At 60.0% G+C, this 15,179-nt stretch overlaps 4 protein-coding genes across 4 annotated transcripts; 2 read left to right on the forward strand and 2 right to left on the reverse strand.

The window, feature by feature from the left end:
• Nucleotides 1-342: 342 nt before the first annotated feature.
• Nucleotides 343-2,561, forward strand: VTJ83DRAFT_6742 (uncharacterized protein; the record flags this gene model as incomplete). The annotated part of the gene is made up of 2 exons (XM_071013487.1): nucleotides 343-2,363; nucleotides 2,459-2,561. 2 exons carry the CDS (start codon nucleotides 343-345, stop codon nucleotides 2,559-2,561), a joined length of 2,124 nt encoding a protein of 707 aa, XP_070864369.1.
• A 2,673-nt stretch (nucleotides 2,562-5,234) lies between these two features.
• Nucleotides 5,235-8,315, forward strand: VTJ83DRAFT_6743 (uncharacterized protein; the record flags this gene model as incomplete). Its single annotated transcript, XM_071013488.1, has 2 exons — nucleotides 5,235-7,261; nucleotides 7,319-8,315. 2 exons carry the CDS (start codon nucleotides 5,235-5,237, stop codon nucleotides 8,313-8,315), a joined length of 3,024 nt encoding a protein of 1,007 aa, XP_070864370.1.
• Nucleotides 8,316-9,195: 880 nt separating this feature from the next.
• VTJ83DRAFT_6744 (uncharacterized protein) lies at nucleotides 9,196-10,305 on the reverse strand (the record flags this gene model as incomplete). The annotated part of the gene is made up of 3 exons (XM_071013489.1): nucleotides 9,196-9,250; nucleotides 9,321-9,993; nucleotides 10,083-10,305. 3 exons carry the CDS (start codon nucleotides 10,303-10,305, stop codon nucleotides 9,196-9,198), a joined length of 951 nt encoding a protein of 316 aa, XP_070864371.1.
• Nucleotides 10,306-12,251: 1,946 nt separating this feature from the next.
• On the reverse strand, nucleotides 12,252-13,992 carry VTJ83DRAFT_6745 (uncharacterized protein; the record flags this gene model as incomplete). The annotated part of the gene is made up of 5 exons (XM_071013490.1): nucleotides 12,252-12,303; nucleotides 12,388-12,634; nucleotides 12,715-13,652; nucleotides 13,732-13,796; nucleotides 13,876-13,992. 5 exons carry the CDS (start codon nucleotides 13,990-13,992, stop codon nucleotides 12,252-12,254), a joined length of 1,419 nt encoding a protein of 472 aa, XP_070864372.1.
• Nucleotides 13,993-15,179: the final 1,187 nt, after the last annotated feature.

Here is a 15,179-nt window from a genome sequence, read left to right on the forward strand (position 1 = left end):
CGACTGACAACCTTGGAAAAGGAGCCGGCCTGCCGCTCTTTGTTCATCCCCAACTCTTCCTCCCCGTTTCTCTTATCATCACCAAAAAAAAGGGGACCGTGCCGTGGTTGCTCTTGAATTGTCCCTTTTTCTTTCTTCCCCCCCCCTCCTCCCGCCTTGTGGAAACCGGCGCGCCCGCTTCCTTGCTTTTTTGTTGTTGACCCGATTGTTGTCTTTTTTGTGTTCGAAGCGCTCCCTTCGTCGCTCCGTTAGGCCCCCTTGGCTTAGGAGCCGCCTGTTGTTGTTCCCTTCCGTCGTCGCCGATACCAGAGACTCGCCGATCCAATCGCCGCGCCCGTCGCCATGGCTCCGTCCAAGCAGAACACGCGGGACTACATCAAGACCCTGGCGACGCCGCCGCCCCCCGGCGTGCCGTACGCGGTCCCGATTCCGGGCACCGAGCGCCCGAACCGCACCGCCGTCTACCGCCACTGGCGCGTCCAGAACGGCCCGCTGCTCGAGACGTACGACCCGAACCACCGCACCGTCCACGACCTCTTTGAGCACGCCTTTGCCCAGTTCCCCAAGAACCGGTGCCTGGGATGGCGCCCGTGGAACCCGGCCACCAAGTCGTGGGAGCCCCGCTACGTCTGGCTGACGTACGGCGAGGTGGCGGAGCGGAGGAAGAACCTGGGCGCCGGCATCGTTGAGCTGCACAAGCAGGTCGGCGTCGACGACAAGGCCAAGTACGGCGTCGGCCTGTGGTCGCAGAACCGCCCCGAGTGGCAGATCACCGAGATGGCTCTGGTCTCGCAGGCGCTGTGGCCCGTGTCGCTCTATGAGACGCTCGGCCCGGAGACGACCGAGTACATTGTCAACCACAGCGAGCTCGTCGTGGTCGCCTGCTCGCTGCCCCACATCCCGACCCTGCTCAAGCTGGCCCCGCGCACGCCCACGCTCAAGGTCATCATCTCGCTCGACCCGCTCGACGCCGGCGAGATGGCGGGCCACTCCAAGCGCGACCTGCTCAGCGCCACCGCCGCCAACGTCGGCATCAAGATCGTGTCCCTGGCCGACGTCGAGGCCCTCGGCGCCCGCTCCGGCCGCCCCATGCGCCCGCCCAAGCCCGAGGACATCCTGACCATCAACTACACGTCGGGCACCACGGGCGACCCCAAGGGCGTCGTCATCACCCACGCCAACGGCGTCGCCGGCATCGCGGCCGCCCGCGTCAACGAGACGGTCCGCACCGGCGACGTGCACATCTCGTACCTCCCGCTGGCCCACATCTACGGCCGCATGGCCGACCAGACGGCCCTCGTCGAGGGCGCCGCCGTCGGCTACTTCCACGGCGACATCGCCGGCCTCGTCGAGGACATCAAGCTGCTGCGCCCCGCGGCCTTCATGTCGGTGCCCCGCCTCTACAACCGCTTCAACTCGGCCATCCAGGCGTCCACCATCCAGGCCGAGGGCTTCAAGGGCGCCCTGTCGCGGCGCGTCATCGACGCCAAGAAGGCCGCCATGAAGCTGCCCCCCGGCCAGGCCACCAACAAGCACTTCCTGTACGACCGCATCTGGACCCCCAAGGTGCTGGCCGCCGTCGGCCTGCAGCGCACGCGCACCATGATCAGCGGCAGCGCCCAGCTCGACCCGGACGTCCACGAGTTCCTGCGCGCCGCCTTTGGCAACAACTTCTACCAGGGCTGGGGCATGACCGAGACGTACGCCGTCGGCACCGTCCAGATGCCCGGCGACTTCACCACCGGCAACGTCGGCCCCCCGTGCCCCTCGATCGAGCTGTGCATCGAGTCGGTGCCCGACTACGACTACACCATCCACGACAAGCCCAACCCGCGCGGCGAGCTGCTCGTGCGCGGGCCCGTCATCTTCCGCGAGTACTTCCGCAACCCCGAGGAGACGAGCAAGGCGCTCGAGCCCGACGGCTGGTTCCACACGGGCGACATTGTCGAGGTGGACAAGCTCGGCCGCATCAAGATCATCGACCGCAAGAAGAACGTGCTCAAGCTCGCCCAGGGCGAGTACATCTCGCCCGAGCGCATCGAGAACGTCTACCTGGGCAGCTCCAACCTCATCGCCATGGCCTTTGTCCACGGCGAGCCCAAGGAGTCGTCGCTCGTCGCCGTTTTCGGCGTCGACCCCGTCACCTTTGCCCCCTACGCGAGCAAGATCCTCAAGAAGTCGGTCCCGGCCGACGACAAGGACGCCCTCCGCGCCGCCGCCAACGACCCCCGCGTCAAGGCCGATTTCCTGCGCCTGCTCGACAAGATCGGCACCGGCCACAAGTTCAACAGCTTCGAGAAGGTCAAGAACTGCTACTTTGACGTTGAGCCGTTTAGCATCGAGAACGAGCTCTTGACGCCCACGTGAGTTTTCTTTTTTTTTTTTTTTCTTTTTTTCCTTTCCTCCCTCGTTGCCATGATGGATCCGGATCGCTGACGAAACACGCCAACCAAAAAAGTCTCAAGCTCAAGCGCCCCAACGCGGCGCGCGCCTTCAAGAAGGAGATTGAGCGCATGTACGAGGAGATCGCGGCCAATGCTGCCCAGAAGCCCAAGCTCTGAGCTTGTCGTCGTCGCGGCTACGGCGGCGGCTACGGCGGCGATGGTGTGGTGGTCCAAGGCAGGCCCGGAGGGCCGGTCGGACAGAGGATGGTGTTTGGGGGGGGCCGTGGGCATGGGTTGGCCTGCGTTGGTGTGTTGCAGTATTTGGATATTTTGTATACCGCTAGCCAAAGTATTCTTTATTCGACAGGGTTTGTTTTTGTTCTTGTTCTTGTTCCTTTTGCATGCCTTCCATGAGGTGGTTGTCGTTGTTTCCTTTGGCGGGATCAAAGCGAGTACGGCCGTTGAATCGCGGGGGGCTTGCAAAGTACATAGGGTACAGGTAGATGTGCCATGCACCTCTCTGCACCACGGGTACCTAGGACAGAGTCCCCGGCCATTGTGGTTTTTTGCCATCGTGGTGGACAGGAAGAAACTGAGGTACCTACCTCAGGTAGGCGGTTCGTGTAAGTGGATTGGATGGATGCCTCGGCACTTCGGCGCCGGCTGCGTTCCACCTCTCTCCACGGCTCAAGACCGAGGGCCGGGAATAGATAAGGCAGATGTAACAACACAACTACCATAGGTATTGTAGGGATGCATTTTAGGGGGAAAAACACATCATTTTCTTCGACTTGGTTTTTCTAGTTCTCTTGGTTCAGCTACTTTTCAGGCCGATATCTAGCCTATAATAGGTAGTTTGTATAAAGAGCAAAGCAGGCCCCTGGATATCTACCTGCCTTAGGCTTGTTCCAGGCAGGCTAGATAGCAAGCAATAGCTTTCTGCTCGCTCTGCCGATGCCCCACGGTGGATTCGTGCAGGGCCTTGCGGCGAGACCAGCGAACTGTCCTGATACCAAAGCGATCTGATAAGCCTCACCTCACAGCCTCTCTTGGCGGGCAGGGCAGCCGATGCAGCAACTCTCTCTCGCGCCCCGTCACGTGTTGTCGCGACCGAGCGGCAACGCGAAGCTGCCGAGCACCAGCTGCTTCACCCCACGGGGTTGCGATCCCATTCCCCCATGGCAGGTGGGACGTGGGGTCTGGAGACGTCCATGGATCAGGACCTGAGAAGCCCGGATCCGCGGGTGTCGGGCCCTAGCTGCGGCTGGACGGGCGACTACGGTAGCCAGTGCACCGTTGGAATCTGTGAGAGGTTGAGGTGGGCACACAAGATTCCCCGATGAGGTAGGTACCTAAGTAGGTAAGGTACCAGGGGAAATGCCCTTGCTCTTGCAAATGTGAGGCTCTTGTATCTTCTCGGGCCACAACAGAGCAGCACCGACCCCGAAGTTGTCGCAGAGGAAAAAAATACTTCTGTCTAGGCGTTTGCTTTAATTCTTTGGTTTTGGAGGGCTACGCAGCTGCAAACCCCGACGTTGAAGCTCTGAGTACATCGAGAATCTTAAGTTCAAGGAGTAAGAAATATAAGGTCGCAGCAAGATTTCGACGTATTTTTCAACAAAATAAATTAAAAATTATATACAAATTAGCAAGGGATTTCTTTTTACTTTTCGCTTTTAGAAAATACTTATACTCTTAAGTAGCAGTTTAATAGAATTATAAGTAGTAGACGGTTTACTTGAATATTATTGGCTAGCATATGGCTGATAAGATAAAGCTCAAGTATGGTTGGTTCATTAGCTTTAGGTAGAAAGGCTAACTTTAGCTACTACATTCCATCCTCCCTACGCCTCGGCGAATGCTAGCTGCTGATGGCATCACGGTACGTAACCCTCTTCCGACGCGTTTTCTTTCTGCCTTTACGCGTTTCTCGGTTCCCCTGTCATCCAGTTGCATCATGGAACCGGCGCAGGCGGGATTCGCTGCATTTTGGAGGCTGTCGCGGCTGTCTTGGGGGGTGTGCTAGCCGCTGGGGGCTGCTGCTGCTGCTGCTGCTGCTCCAACCAAGTCCAGGCTGGGCCTCTGTTGCTACCTTCGAGCCTGAGCTTCCCCCTCTACAACTGCCGACGCCGACAAAAAATGGCAATGTAATGCGGTGCCATTACGAAGCAGGCTTTTGCTGACGAGTTCACATCCCAGACGGACAGGCAAACCGTCCGAGCCCAGCTCGGACGCGTCCCCGTCCTCCTCGCCCTCGACCGCGCCCATCGTCGACCCCAACCTTCTCTTCTCCTGCTTAGCCACCCAGGTCTTCCCGCTTATCAAGTCGAAACTTGCGCAGCTCGAGAGCAACGGAATTCAGACGTCCACCTTTGGATCTCAGGTGCGTTCTCTCCTTGTGCCGTTCAGCGGCATGGGGGTTTTTTCTGTCTATTTTTTTGACGATTCGTTTCATCGAAGCTAAGCGTTGTTCTCCCCCACCCGCCAGATCGTCAACGACTTGGTCGACCAGGAACTCAAGAACGAAGTGTCCCGTCGAGGAGATGGAACCATCAGCCCGGAACTCCAGGCGAAAATCGCCCAGAAGGCCGACTTACTGGTCGAAAACGCTGCTCAGCGCTTCGTAAGGCTGACCGGCGAACCGAACCCCTCTTTGAACGTGGCCGCGAGACTAATTCCCCCCACCCCTTTTTTTCTTCCCCCTTGCTATAGGCCGCGACATCACGCACACCTCCTTCGCCCCGCGTAAGGCTGGTTTCGGGAGCCGAACTCTTCGGCGACCCGCCGGCCAACCATTCGGGGTCCAATGGGCTCGACGATGATGCATCTAGCCCCGAAATCACGGTTCCTATGCCCCCTTGCCGGGCCAACCCGCCCATCCCTCCGCGACCTGCTCCCCTGCGGACGGCCCGTGCCATCTCGACCTCGCCGATTCCACCACCAGTAGCACCGCCGGTAGCACCGCCGCACCCGCGCGCTGCCAAGAGACAACCCCCACGGCCAAGCGTTGGTCCCCCAGCACATCCTCGCCCGCCCCCCGAGGTGATCGTTATCGATGATGACGACGACGACGACGACGACGACGACGACGACGACGACAACCCGCCACCTCTCCAGGCCGTCCAGCCCGCGAAGCCTGTCAACACCAAGAAGATCCGGAAGGCCCCCGAGCCCGTCCAACCTCCCCAGGCCTTGAAGCGGGCAAGGACAAAGGCAGCTGTCGATCGTAACCGCCCCGCGCGGTCCGCTGCCAAACCTGTACCCCCACCAGCGCCTGCCAACCCATTACCTGCGAACGTTACAACCTTCCCACCCAAAAGCTCTTCGTCGGCAACACTGCCAACGCCAAAATCGCTGTCGACATGGTTTTCATCAAGACACCCGTATCGCACGGCAGCAGAAAGGGCATCCGTGGTGGCCGGGACCCGGACGCCCCGAGCGCTTGGCTCGATCCAGCTAACGGATGGCACGGCTCTCTACCACGTGGACTTTACCGATGACGAGGTCTCGGTCCTGAATGCGCTCGTCAAGCGAAACCTGAAGCGCACCGCGAAGCCCGGGAAAGATGCCCGCAAGGACCTTGCAAAATTCCTCAAGAAGAACCCGGCTACAATTCCCGTCATTCTGGATGCCGTCAAGCGAGAAAAGCTGCTTCCTCGGAGGGAGCGGAAGGATATTGGCGGCTTTCTGTCCGATCTGGTCAGCTCCAAAGCCACCACCAAGCCCACGCCCTCGGTTCTTACCGTTGGTGTCGATGAGGATGACAAGCGCGGCAGCTTTGCGAGATCGAGCCGTGTCCACTCTCTGCTGTTCGCAAGAGAAATCTGCGGCCATCGCGGCGTTGGATCCATGCGCACCCTCGCGAGGTTTACCAATGAGTTTAAGAAATGCCGCGAGGACGCCATGGAGAAGCGCACTGAGTGGACGGGCTGCGCCGGCGACGTGTCGACCATCGCCTGGGTTTCGAACCACGGCTTCATTTGCGGCACCACGGAGCACTCGGACGCGCACAACCAACAATACAACAAGCCCGGAAACCTGGTCCTTGGCTCGTGCGGCGACGTTACGCTTCGCGCGTACCCCGAGCATCGAATCGTCCGGCCCGTGGTGGATAAGGGCGAGAACGCGACCGAGGCCATGCGGCAGAGCCAGGACCCGTGGCTGTATGCCTCGGTGGTCTCGTCCGATTACGACGCGGCCCACGACCGTGCCTTCACCTCGTCGTTCGACCGCACGGTCAAGATCTGGGAGGTGGAGCAGTCTGGCGCGTCGATGAAGCTCTTGGGCGAGTGGAGGCACGACGGCAATGTGAACTTTGTCTCCGCTTCCAAGGACGGCTTGGTGGCAACCGCGAGCGACGTTGCCATCGACGCGATCCGGATCTACAAGGTCAACGGGGCGGACGTTTCCAACAGCCCCTACCGATCCTACTCGTGCTCCCGCGTTGACGAGATGGGCAACGCCGTGTCGACCGAGAAATGGGCCTACTATCCCGCGACGATGCAATGGGGCCGCGCGGAGGGCGTTAAGCACCTGCTCCTCGTCGGATACTCGCCGAGAAGTCGGACAGGCGACGATAACGACATTCCCGAGGATCGACTGAACGCCGGCGAGCTCTGCCTGTGGGACGGGATCACGGGCGAGAGATGGAAGATCACGTCGGCCACCCGGCTGAACGTGTTCGAGGTGCTCTGGCACCCGAGCCAGGAAGTCTTCGTCGCGGCCACCTCGCCGTCGGGGCCCGATCTGGAGCCTAGCGTGCGAACCCAGATCCGCATCTTCACGCCGGCCGACAAGGACATCCACGGCACCAATGCCTTCAGTCCGATCATGACGCTGGACTGCGCCGCGATCGATGTCAACGAGCTCACCATCATGTACGTTTTGCTAGTCAACGGCTCGTCCTCGAGCTCCAAGTCGCTAACGTTTCCCAGGCCCAATAGCTTCCGCAGCTGCTACGTCACCGCCGGCTGCACCGACGGGAACACGTACGTTTGGGATACGGGCCGTGGAGACAAGCCCATCCACGTCCTGAGCCACGGAGAGCCGATTGACGAGTACCGCGGCGACCGCGAGCGCGAGGACATCGGCGTCAAGTTCACCGCCTGGGGTACCACCCCGGACCGCTTCTACACGGGCTCCTCGGACGGTGTCGTCAAGGTTTGGAACGTCCGCTGCGAAAAGGACCCCCTCGTGCGAAACCTCCTCGAGGCGCCCGCTCCGATCACCGCAGGCATGTTTTGCCCGGATAAATCCCGCCTTGTCATAGGCGACGCGAGCGGCCGCGTTTACCTTCTCTCCATCGACCAAGAAAAGCCCCAGCCCGTCACGGAAGTGAAAATCCCCCTCCCGGGCGGGCAGTTCAAAATCCTCCGCCGGCCCCCGGCCATCATCCCGCACCCGGACCCCCCGCCGCCGACGCACGACGCCGAAGGGAGGCCTATCATGCCCGAGACGGGTCCCGCGAGGGGGCGTGCATACCTGGAAGCCGGCCAGCTCGAGCGCCACCCGGACCCGACCATCGGCGTCGTCCAGGGCCCCAGATACGCCGAGCTCGGCCTGTTCCGGCGCGAGATGCACTTCAACGAGGACCCGCGCATGCCGTTGTTGGCACGGTGGGAGGCGCTGCAGCAGGAGGCGGTGAAGCCGCCCTTTCGGTCTTCCTCTTCCTCGCTTATGGCAAAGGCTGCGGCTGGCAGGCGGAGAGCGAGGGCCGGCTTGGCGCTGAGGCCTGTGAGGGAGAATGCCAGGTGGATCGTAGAGCTTCATAAGGAGAATCTCCACAAAGAGGCCGATGTTGAAACGCACATCATGCCTGCGTGGAGGGAGCTCGAGAGAAGCGGAGTCGATATGAGGCTAATGAGGGATGATTACGTCTTTGCTGAGGAGGAAGGCTATCGGTTTCTTGAGGATGAAGGGTATGTAGACTGAGGAGGTAATGGAAACTAACCTTGACTAGGAGAAGAGGGGGGGAATAGGGGCGTTACGGGGTAAAAGGGAGTTCAAGGGCGTAAATAGGGTACCTAAGGGGGGGGGGGGGGGGTGTGCTAAATTTATAGACAACATGGATGTTTTTTGTCTTTTTTTTTTTTTTTTTTTTTTTGCGTCAAGAGAGTATGGGAAACATTGTTCCGAGGAGATTGCGCCGTAAGAATATGCGCCCCCTTCCTCCCAGACCCACCTGTAGGTACGAAAGCAAAAGAAAGGGGGTTTGGAGTCTCTCTGAAACGAGTTACTTGGAATGTCTACGATAGATACAAATCCTAAGGGGGCCGCCTCAAATCCAACATCATCCGTCCTCCTCAGCTCGTCCCGTTTTCCACCCCAAGGTTGCTCAGTGTTCATGACCGCTATTCGTCTAGCCGTCTAGCCGTCCCGAACAAAGCAAGGAACGCGTTGGCTTCACGAAGCCTGCCAGAGTACCTGGGTAGTACTACTTCTAGGACCATACACCCGTCAAGAGAGAACTCCCACGTGCCTTGGGGCGAACCCACCCGACGTTCTCTAGGCAAAACAAACCCACGCAAAGATGGACTCGGTCAGTTCCGTTGAATAACCGCCCTTCTATATTGAACCCATTTCAAGACAGTTCCTCTCCACTGTAAAGCTGTATACTGTATTACGAAAAAGCGACGTGCGTGTGCTGCGTAATAAAGCCCATACCAACCCACCCGCCAAAAGAGCCAAGAAGCCGCCAGAGAGATTGGATCGAACCCTTGGAGGGAAAAGGAGAGAGGCCCATTTCCCGTTCCCAGAACCGGTATCCTCACGACGACCACCCCGACCCCGTTGCGCCCAAAACGCCGCCGATTTAATGCTTCGCCGTGACTTGCTCGCCAGTGAGCTTCTCCACATATGTCTTGGCCCTGATGCAAGAGTCCCGTTAGCCATGGCACGCAAAGGATGGGGAAAAGGAGGGGAACAAGCAAGACGCACATGTCACCCATGGCCACCATGCACACCGTCTGCCAAACGCCCAGGCCAATGCGGGGCGTGACGCCACGGTACAGGCCCTTGACGCCGTTGGTCTGGTAGATGTACTTGAAGGTGTTTCCGACCGTCATCTTCTTGGGGCGGTTGGGGTCGTCCTTCTTGCTCTGCATCTCGACGCGGATGACCTCGATGGGCTGGTTCCAGGCCGAGAGACCACCGCCCACGGCGGAGGCGATAATCTTCTCGAAAGCGCTCAGCTTCTCGCCGTGCTCCTTGCCCGTGACCCTGCGGATGCCCTGCTCGGCGAGGCGGCTCAGGCCGAAGCGCGAGCCCCAGTTGGTCATCTGGCGGATGGCGACGGCGTTGACGCCCTTGTTGATGCCGCGGATGCCCTCGCGGCGCCAGATGTCCATGAAGGTGGCCCAGGTGCCGGGGACCTTGCCGCCGGCGGCCGCCACCTTGCTCTTGGTGATCTCGACCGTCTTCATGCAAGTGCAGAAGCCCATGGTCGCGTACGCCTGAGCAACACCGCCCGTCACGCCGCCAATGATGCCGCCGCCGAATTCGCTGGCGCCCGCGGCGCGGGCATAGTACTCGGCCTCGGAGGCGACGAACAGGAGCACGGCGCCCTTGGTCGACGCTTCAATCCAGGCCCAGGGGATCAGACCCTGGTAGACTGTGTGCGGGGGGCGAGAGAGAGACGTTAGCGAGAATGCATGTGATCGGGAGAGGGGTAAGGCAGGGCAAGCGCCGGGCGCCACCTACAGCCGAGGATACCACCGCGGTTCCAGATGCGGCCCAGCGCTGTCGCAAAGCTGTCCCCGCGGTGAGCCGCCATGGTGGTCTTTGTGACCTCCAGGGGCTGTCCGAGGGTGGTGACCTCGAACATATTGAGCCCGGCGCCCAGCAGCAAGTTGCTGAACTTGATGGGCTTCTTCTCGAGCTTGGGGGGCTCGGAGGCCGGGGCGGGGGCGACAGCGGCGGACATGACGAGGCGGATGTTGCGATAAAGGGGGCCCTGACCAAGGGCAGAACGGGTGCTTCTTCGCGGGAGGAAAAGAGGGGTGGGAAGAGCTGGGAGCTTGCAAAGACGACGCCCGGCCGAGAGGAGTGCGAGCTTAGACGGATGGACACGGGCGGATCAAGCGCGCGTCGAGCAGTCGAGAGATGAAGAGTTGGCAAGAAGTCTCACGAGCCAGAAAGGCGGTCGAAAGGAGACAGGCAACCTAGGGCTTTGTTTGACAGAGGGAACGGAGTTGACTCCAGCGGAAGGGGGGGGGGAGCGGGCCGAGTGTGGAGGATGATCTAGGGATCCTATTCCAAGTTGCACGTGTTACCGATGTGCGGTTGTCGCCGAGTGGGTTTCGGGGGAGTTTGGGCTCTTCTACCCGCGGCAATGCGGCAATCGAGGGGCGCTGTGACGGCTCCGGGGTCCACACTTACGGTCGAAATGCTCTCCGAGTACGGAATGCAGATTGCGGGTGGGTGTCGGGCAAACGCAGCGTAGCTCTCTTAGCCGAGAGTTTGGGGGGGTTTGGGCTTGGGGGGTTGGGTTGGTGATGGATGGCAAGAAAAGGAGAAGAGAGATTTCCCCCGTCTTGGTTTTGGATCACAATGGGTCGGGTCGGGTCCAACCTGGTCCCGTCCTAGTCCGATCACCAGGCACACACACGAAAAAAAAATTGATTGAGAGATTGCTGATGGTCGTCCCGTCCCTTGGGACCACGACACAACCCACCATGGCGGTGTCCTGGGCTTGCCCATTTCGAGAGGTTCTCTGATCAAGCAGGCAGGCAGGGGGGTCTGAGCTGGGCTCAACAGACGTGTCTTATTGGCCGCCCGCCAATGTCTTGCTCAACGCCTTCCTCGGCCCCCCTCAACGCAAATGCCCTTTGGGGTTTGGCTGATCGCTGCGGCCCAGGTTTTTGGGGAAGGCGGGCGGGAAGGGGACAGTTGGGCGCGGGAAGTGGACGCCGAAAACAAAAAAGAGCGGGTGCCTCGGGTCCCGAACAGCAGGGTTGCAACGCGACGAAACTGGACCGAGCCTTTGACAGGAAACGGTCCAGAATGTCCAACGTTACCGCTGTGGTACATACAGAGCAGTTGCTGTGCAGCACAAAGCATGCTACGCTGGTATGTACGCAGTAGAGCATGCCGCCCAAGCCACTCACCTCGGCTTTGGAGACAAAGTCGTCGGCTGCACAAAGACCACCACTCCCACGGCGACTTTGCCAAACGAACCCTCCCCCCCAAAACCCTGTCCTATGCTGCATGTCGATGATGTACTGTGTATGCAGGTCTCTCGGTTCTCTTCACCGATATTTTATCCATTGATGGGTGTTGGTTGGCCTTTTCCGATCCAATCCGGGCCACCGGGCGCCGGGCGACGTCAGCATCGGACCTGTCAAACCAAACATGGTCGAACCCTCGAGAGCCCCACACAAAGCCGCGGGAGCTGGACGAAGGGGGAACCGCCTCCTGTCTTGTATAGACACGGCCATCATCATCATCATTGTCAGCAACAGCAGCAGCAAAAACAAGCAACCGCTTGACAGCCCAGGAAATGCATCCTTTCACTCATCGGAACGTGTGCGTGTGTGTGTGCGTGTGCGTACGTGTGTGTTGTATGTCATCACAAACTTTTCATTCCCCCCACCCTCCAGGGCCCGGACTAGGGTAGTAAACACTAGAGTACAAGCGCAAATGGATAGCAAATCCCGCCCGGTCCAACAACGGACTTTTTTTTGTTGTCCTCTCGATGCCAGGCCGCAGAAAAACCGCTGGTAGATATTCCCATCCATTGTATACATGAAATGCGTAAACCCGAAACGAAACCCTTCGCGCCGTGCCCCAGCACCCACCACCCCCGTACGTACCGTTGGTTTTGTTTGTTCGACACAACCCCCCCCCAGCCTGGTATTAATACACCTTCGCTCAAAGCTTCTTGCAGATCTCGATCCACTTCTCGGTCGAGAAGCTCTTGGGCCTGTTTAGGTTGACGCGACTTTGTCAGCGGAGCCGTTCGGGGTTGCATCAAGCACGGGCCAGATCCGTGTCAAACAAAACTTACCGCTCAATCGGGGCGCCAACGGCACGGTCGATGATCAGCTGGGGCAGCACGCCAATGGCGCGCGACACACCGAACAGCACAGTGTAGTAGTTGGCCTCAGTCAGGCCATAGTACTGCAGGAGAACACCAGAGTGGGCATCCACGTTGGGGAAGGGGTTCTTGGTCTTGCCGTGCTCGGTGAGGACCTTGGGCGCGATCTTGTAGACCTGGCTGACGAGCTTGAACATGGGGTCCTCGGGCATCTTCTCTGCAGGGGGGGTTAGCAATAGCCGAGACGAAAGGGAGATGAAGCCAGAGGGCGAGGCAGGTGAAAAGGGGGAAACGTACCCTGGGCGAACTTGCGCTGGGCGGTGTAGCGGGGATCCGTCTTGCGGAGGACGGCGTGGCCGTAGCCGGGAACGACACGGCCGGCGTTGAGGGTGTCCCAAAGGTACTTGGTGATGGCCTCGTCGCTGAGGTCATCGCCGATGACCTTCTTCATCTCGGTGAGCCAGTTGAGCACCTCCTGGTTGGCCAGGCCGTGCAGCGGGCCGGCAAGACCGTTCAGGCCGGCGGCCAGCGACAGGAAGGGCGAGCTGAGGGCGGAGCCGACCAGGTGGGTCGTGTGGGCGCTGACGTTGCCGCCCTCGTGGTCGGTGTGGATGGTCAGGTACAGGCGGAGGAGCTCAACGAAGTCGGCGTTGCCGCCGAAGCCGAGCTGGTTGGCAAAGTTGTAGGCATAGTCCTTGTCCTTCTCGGCGGGGACGACCTTGCCGCCCTTGAACACGTTCTGGTAGATGCGGGCAGCGATGGTCGGGAGCTTGGCGATGAGGTCCATCGAGTCCTCAAAGGTGTAGTGCCAGTAGTCCTTCTTGTGCACGCCCTTGGCGTAGGCGCGGGCGAACGCCGAGGTCTGCTCGAGAGCCGTCACGGCCATCGAGAACTGGGCCATGGGGTGCAGGTCGGTCGGGCAGCGGTCGATGAGCTCCTCAACAAACTTGGGGATCTCGGAGCGGGCAGCCCAGTCGGCCGAGAGCTCGCGCACCTGCTGCTCCGTCGGGACCTCGCCCGTCAGGAGGAGCCAGAAGAGACCCTCGGGGAGGGGCTCCTTGCCGCCGGGGGCCTTGGGCAGAAGCTCCTGGCACTCGGGGATGGTCTTGCCGCGGAAGCGGATGCCCTCCTCGGCGTCGAGGACGGAGCCCTCCCACACGAGGCACTTGATGCCGCGGGCACCGCCATATACTTGGTCGAGAGTGACCTGGTCGACAACCTTGGAACCGTGCTCCCTGTGGACGAGCAGGACGCACGTCAGCGGTCTTTGTTCACAACATGGGCACGTGCCAACGGGGCGTTGCGGCTGCGTACTTGCGGAGGGTCTTGATCTGCTCAATCTTCTCGGGGAGGAGCTCGGCGAAGCGCTCCTTCAACGTCTGCAGCCAGGGGGAGGGGGCACGGTCAATGGGTCAGGTCGGACGGCAGGACGGGGCCGGGGAGGACAAGGAGCTGTACCTGGCTCTTGGACGAGTAGCAGCGGGCGGCATTGAAGGCGGCGTTGCGGTAGACGAGCGAGGGAGCCTTCAGAGAGGACCTCAGGGCCGAGGAGGCCAGACGCATTGCAGGAGCCATGGTTGGTGTCTGTAGGTCTGTATGTGTGGGTGGGTTGGCAGGGTGGGAATGGAAAATGGGAAAGAAGAGGATGAGATCAGAATGGTAGAAAAAGTTTCGGGCGCTGGCAGAGCGAGCTCCAAAAAACCCGCAGGTCCAGGAAATTCGAACCCGGACTGGACGGACCCCGGACACATGGAGGTTGTTGCCGCAACAGCGAGGGGAGCCACGAGCGCGGGCCTGGGCAGCAACGACAAACCAGGAGCCAGGGTTGAGGGTTGGGGATGGGGCCAGGCGGGTTTTTTTCCCCCAATCAATCCAGGCAGGTCCGGGTCGCACGCTCCCTTCGCGATCCAACCCGCGCCTTTGATGAGACAAAACGGGCACTTGGGCTTCTCGGTCCAACTGTCAATCTCCCCTATCCGAGCCTTGGAATTACCGAACTTACCCGTAGCACGCCGGCACAAATTCTGTGCGAAGCAGCTACCAATGGTTGGCGGTTCGTTTGGGGTTCTCGTAGGGGTTGTAGCGTTTGGAAGGACACCCAGGAGCTACCTCGGGCATTGCCTAGGAACGTATGCTGCACCTACACAGTACACAGTACCTTGCTGTCCCGAAGGGACCCAGTTGGCCGCTGACAGGATGGCTGCACGCGCTGACGGAGCTGGCACCTATGGAGACGCTTCCGGGTTGGGGGACAGGGAGTTGAGGCATGCCGGGGTTGACGTCACGGTGTTTTTGCGTGGCATCTGCAAACAAAGGCTGAAATGCCGAAACACCTGTACTCCTTCCGGAACTTCCCTACCTTGGTCCCTTAGCGCTGTCTTCAGCAGCTCTTCAACAAGTGTCCAGTGTCCATGGAAGTGCTAGGCTTGGGCGATGATTCTATCAGGGAAACCGGGCACAGAAAGGCTCTCGGTGTTTCTCGCTACCTCGGTACCAATGATGCTGCTGCCTCATCTCAAGTCAATGAATGTTGCGGCGGGTTTTTTTTTTTTTTTTTTTTTTTTTATTGGCGACTGCTTCTGTTGGGACCATGTGCTTCCATGGCTTGCCAGCCAAGGTCATATTCTCGCAGCCCGCCAGCGGCCTGCCAGCAGCCTGCCAGCAGCTTGCCAGGGAAGCATTCCTGACCGGTCCGTCGACAGCTGAGCGACCTGTCGGCACCCAGAAATTTCTGGCAATGGTGGCTGGCAGCCAAACCTTGG

This window comes from Remersonia thermophila, chromosome 6, assembly GCF_042764415.1.
Source record: "Remersonia thermophila strain ATCC 22073 chromosome 6, whole genome shotgun sequence".
Lineage (NCBI taxonomy): Eukaryota > Fungi > Ascomycota > Sordariomycetes > Sordariales > Chaetomiaceae > Remersonia > Remersonia thermophila.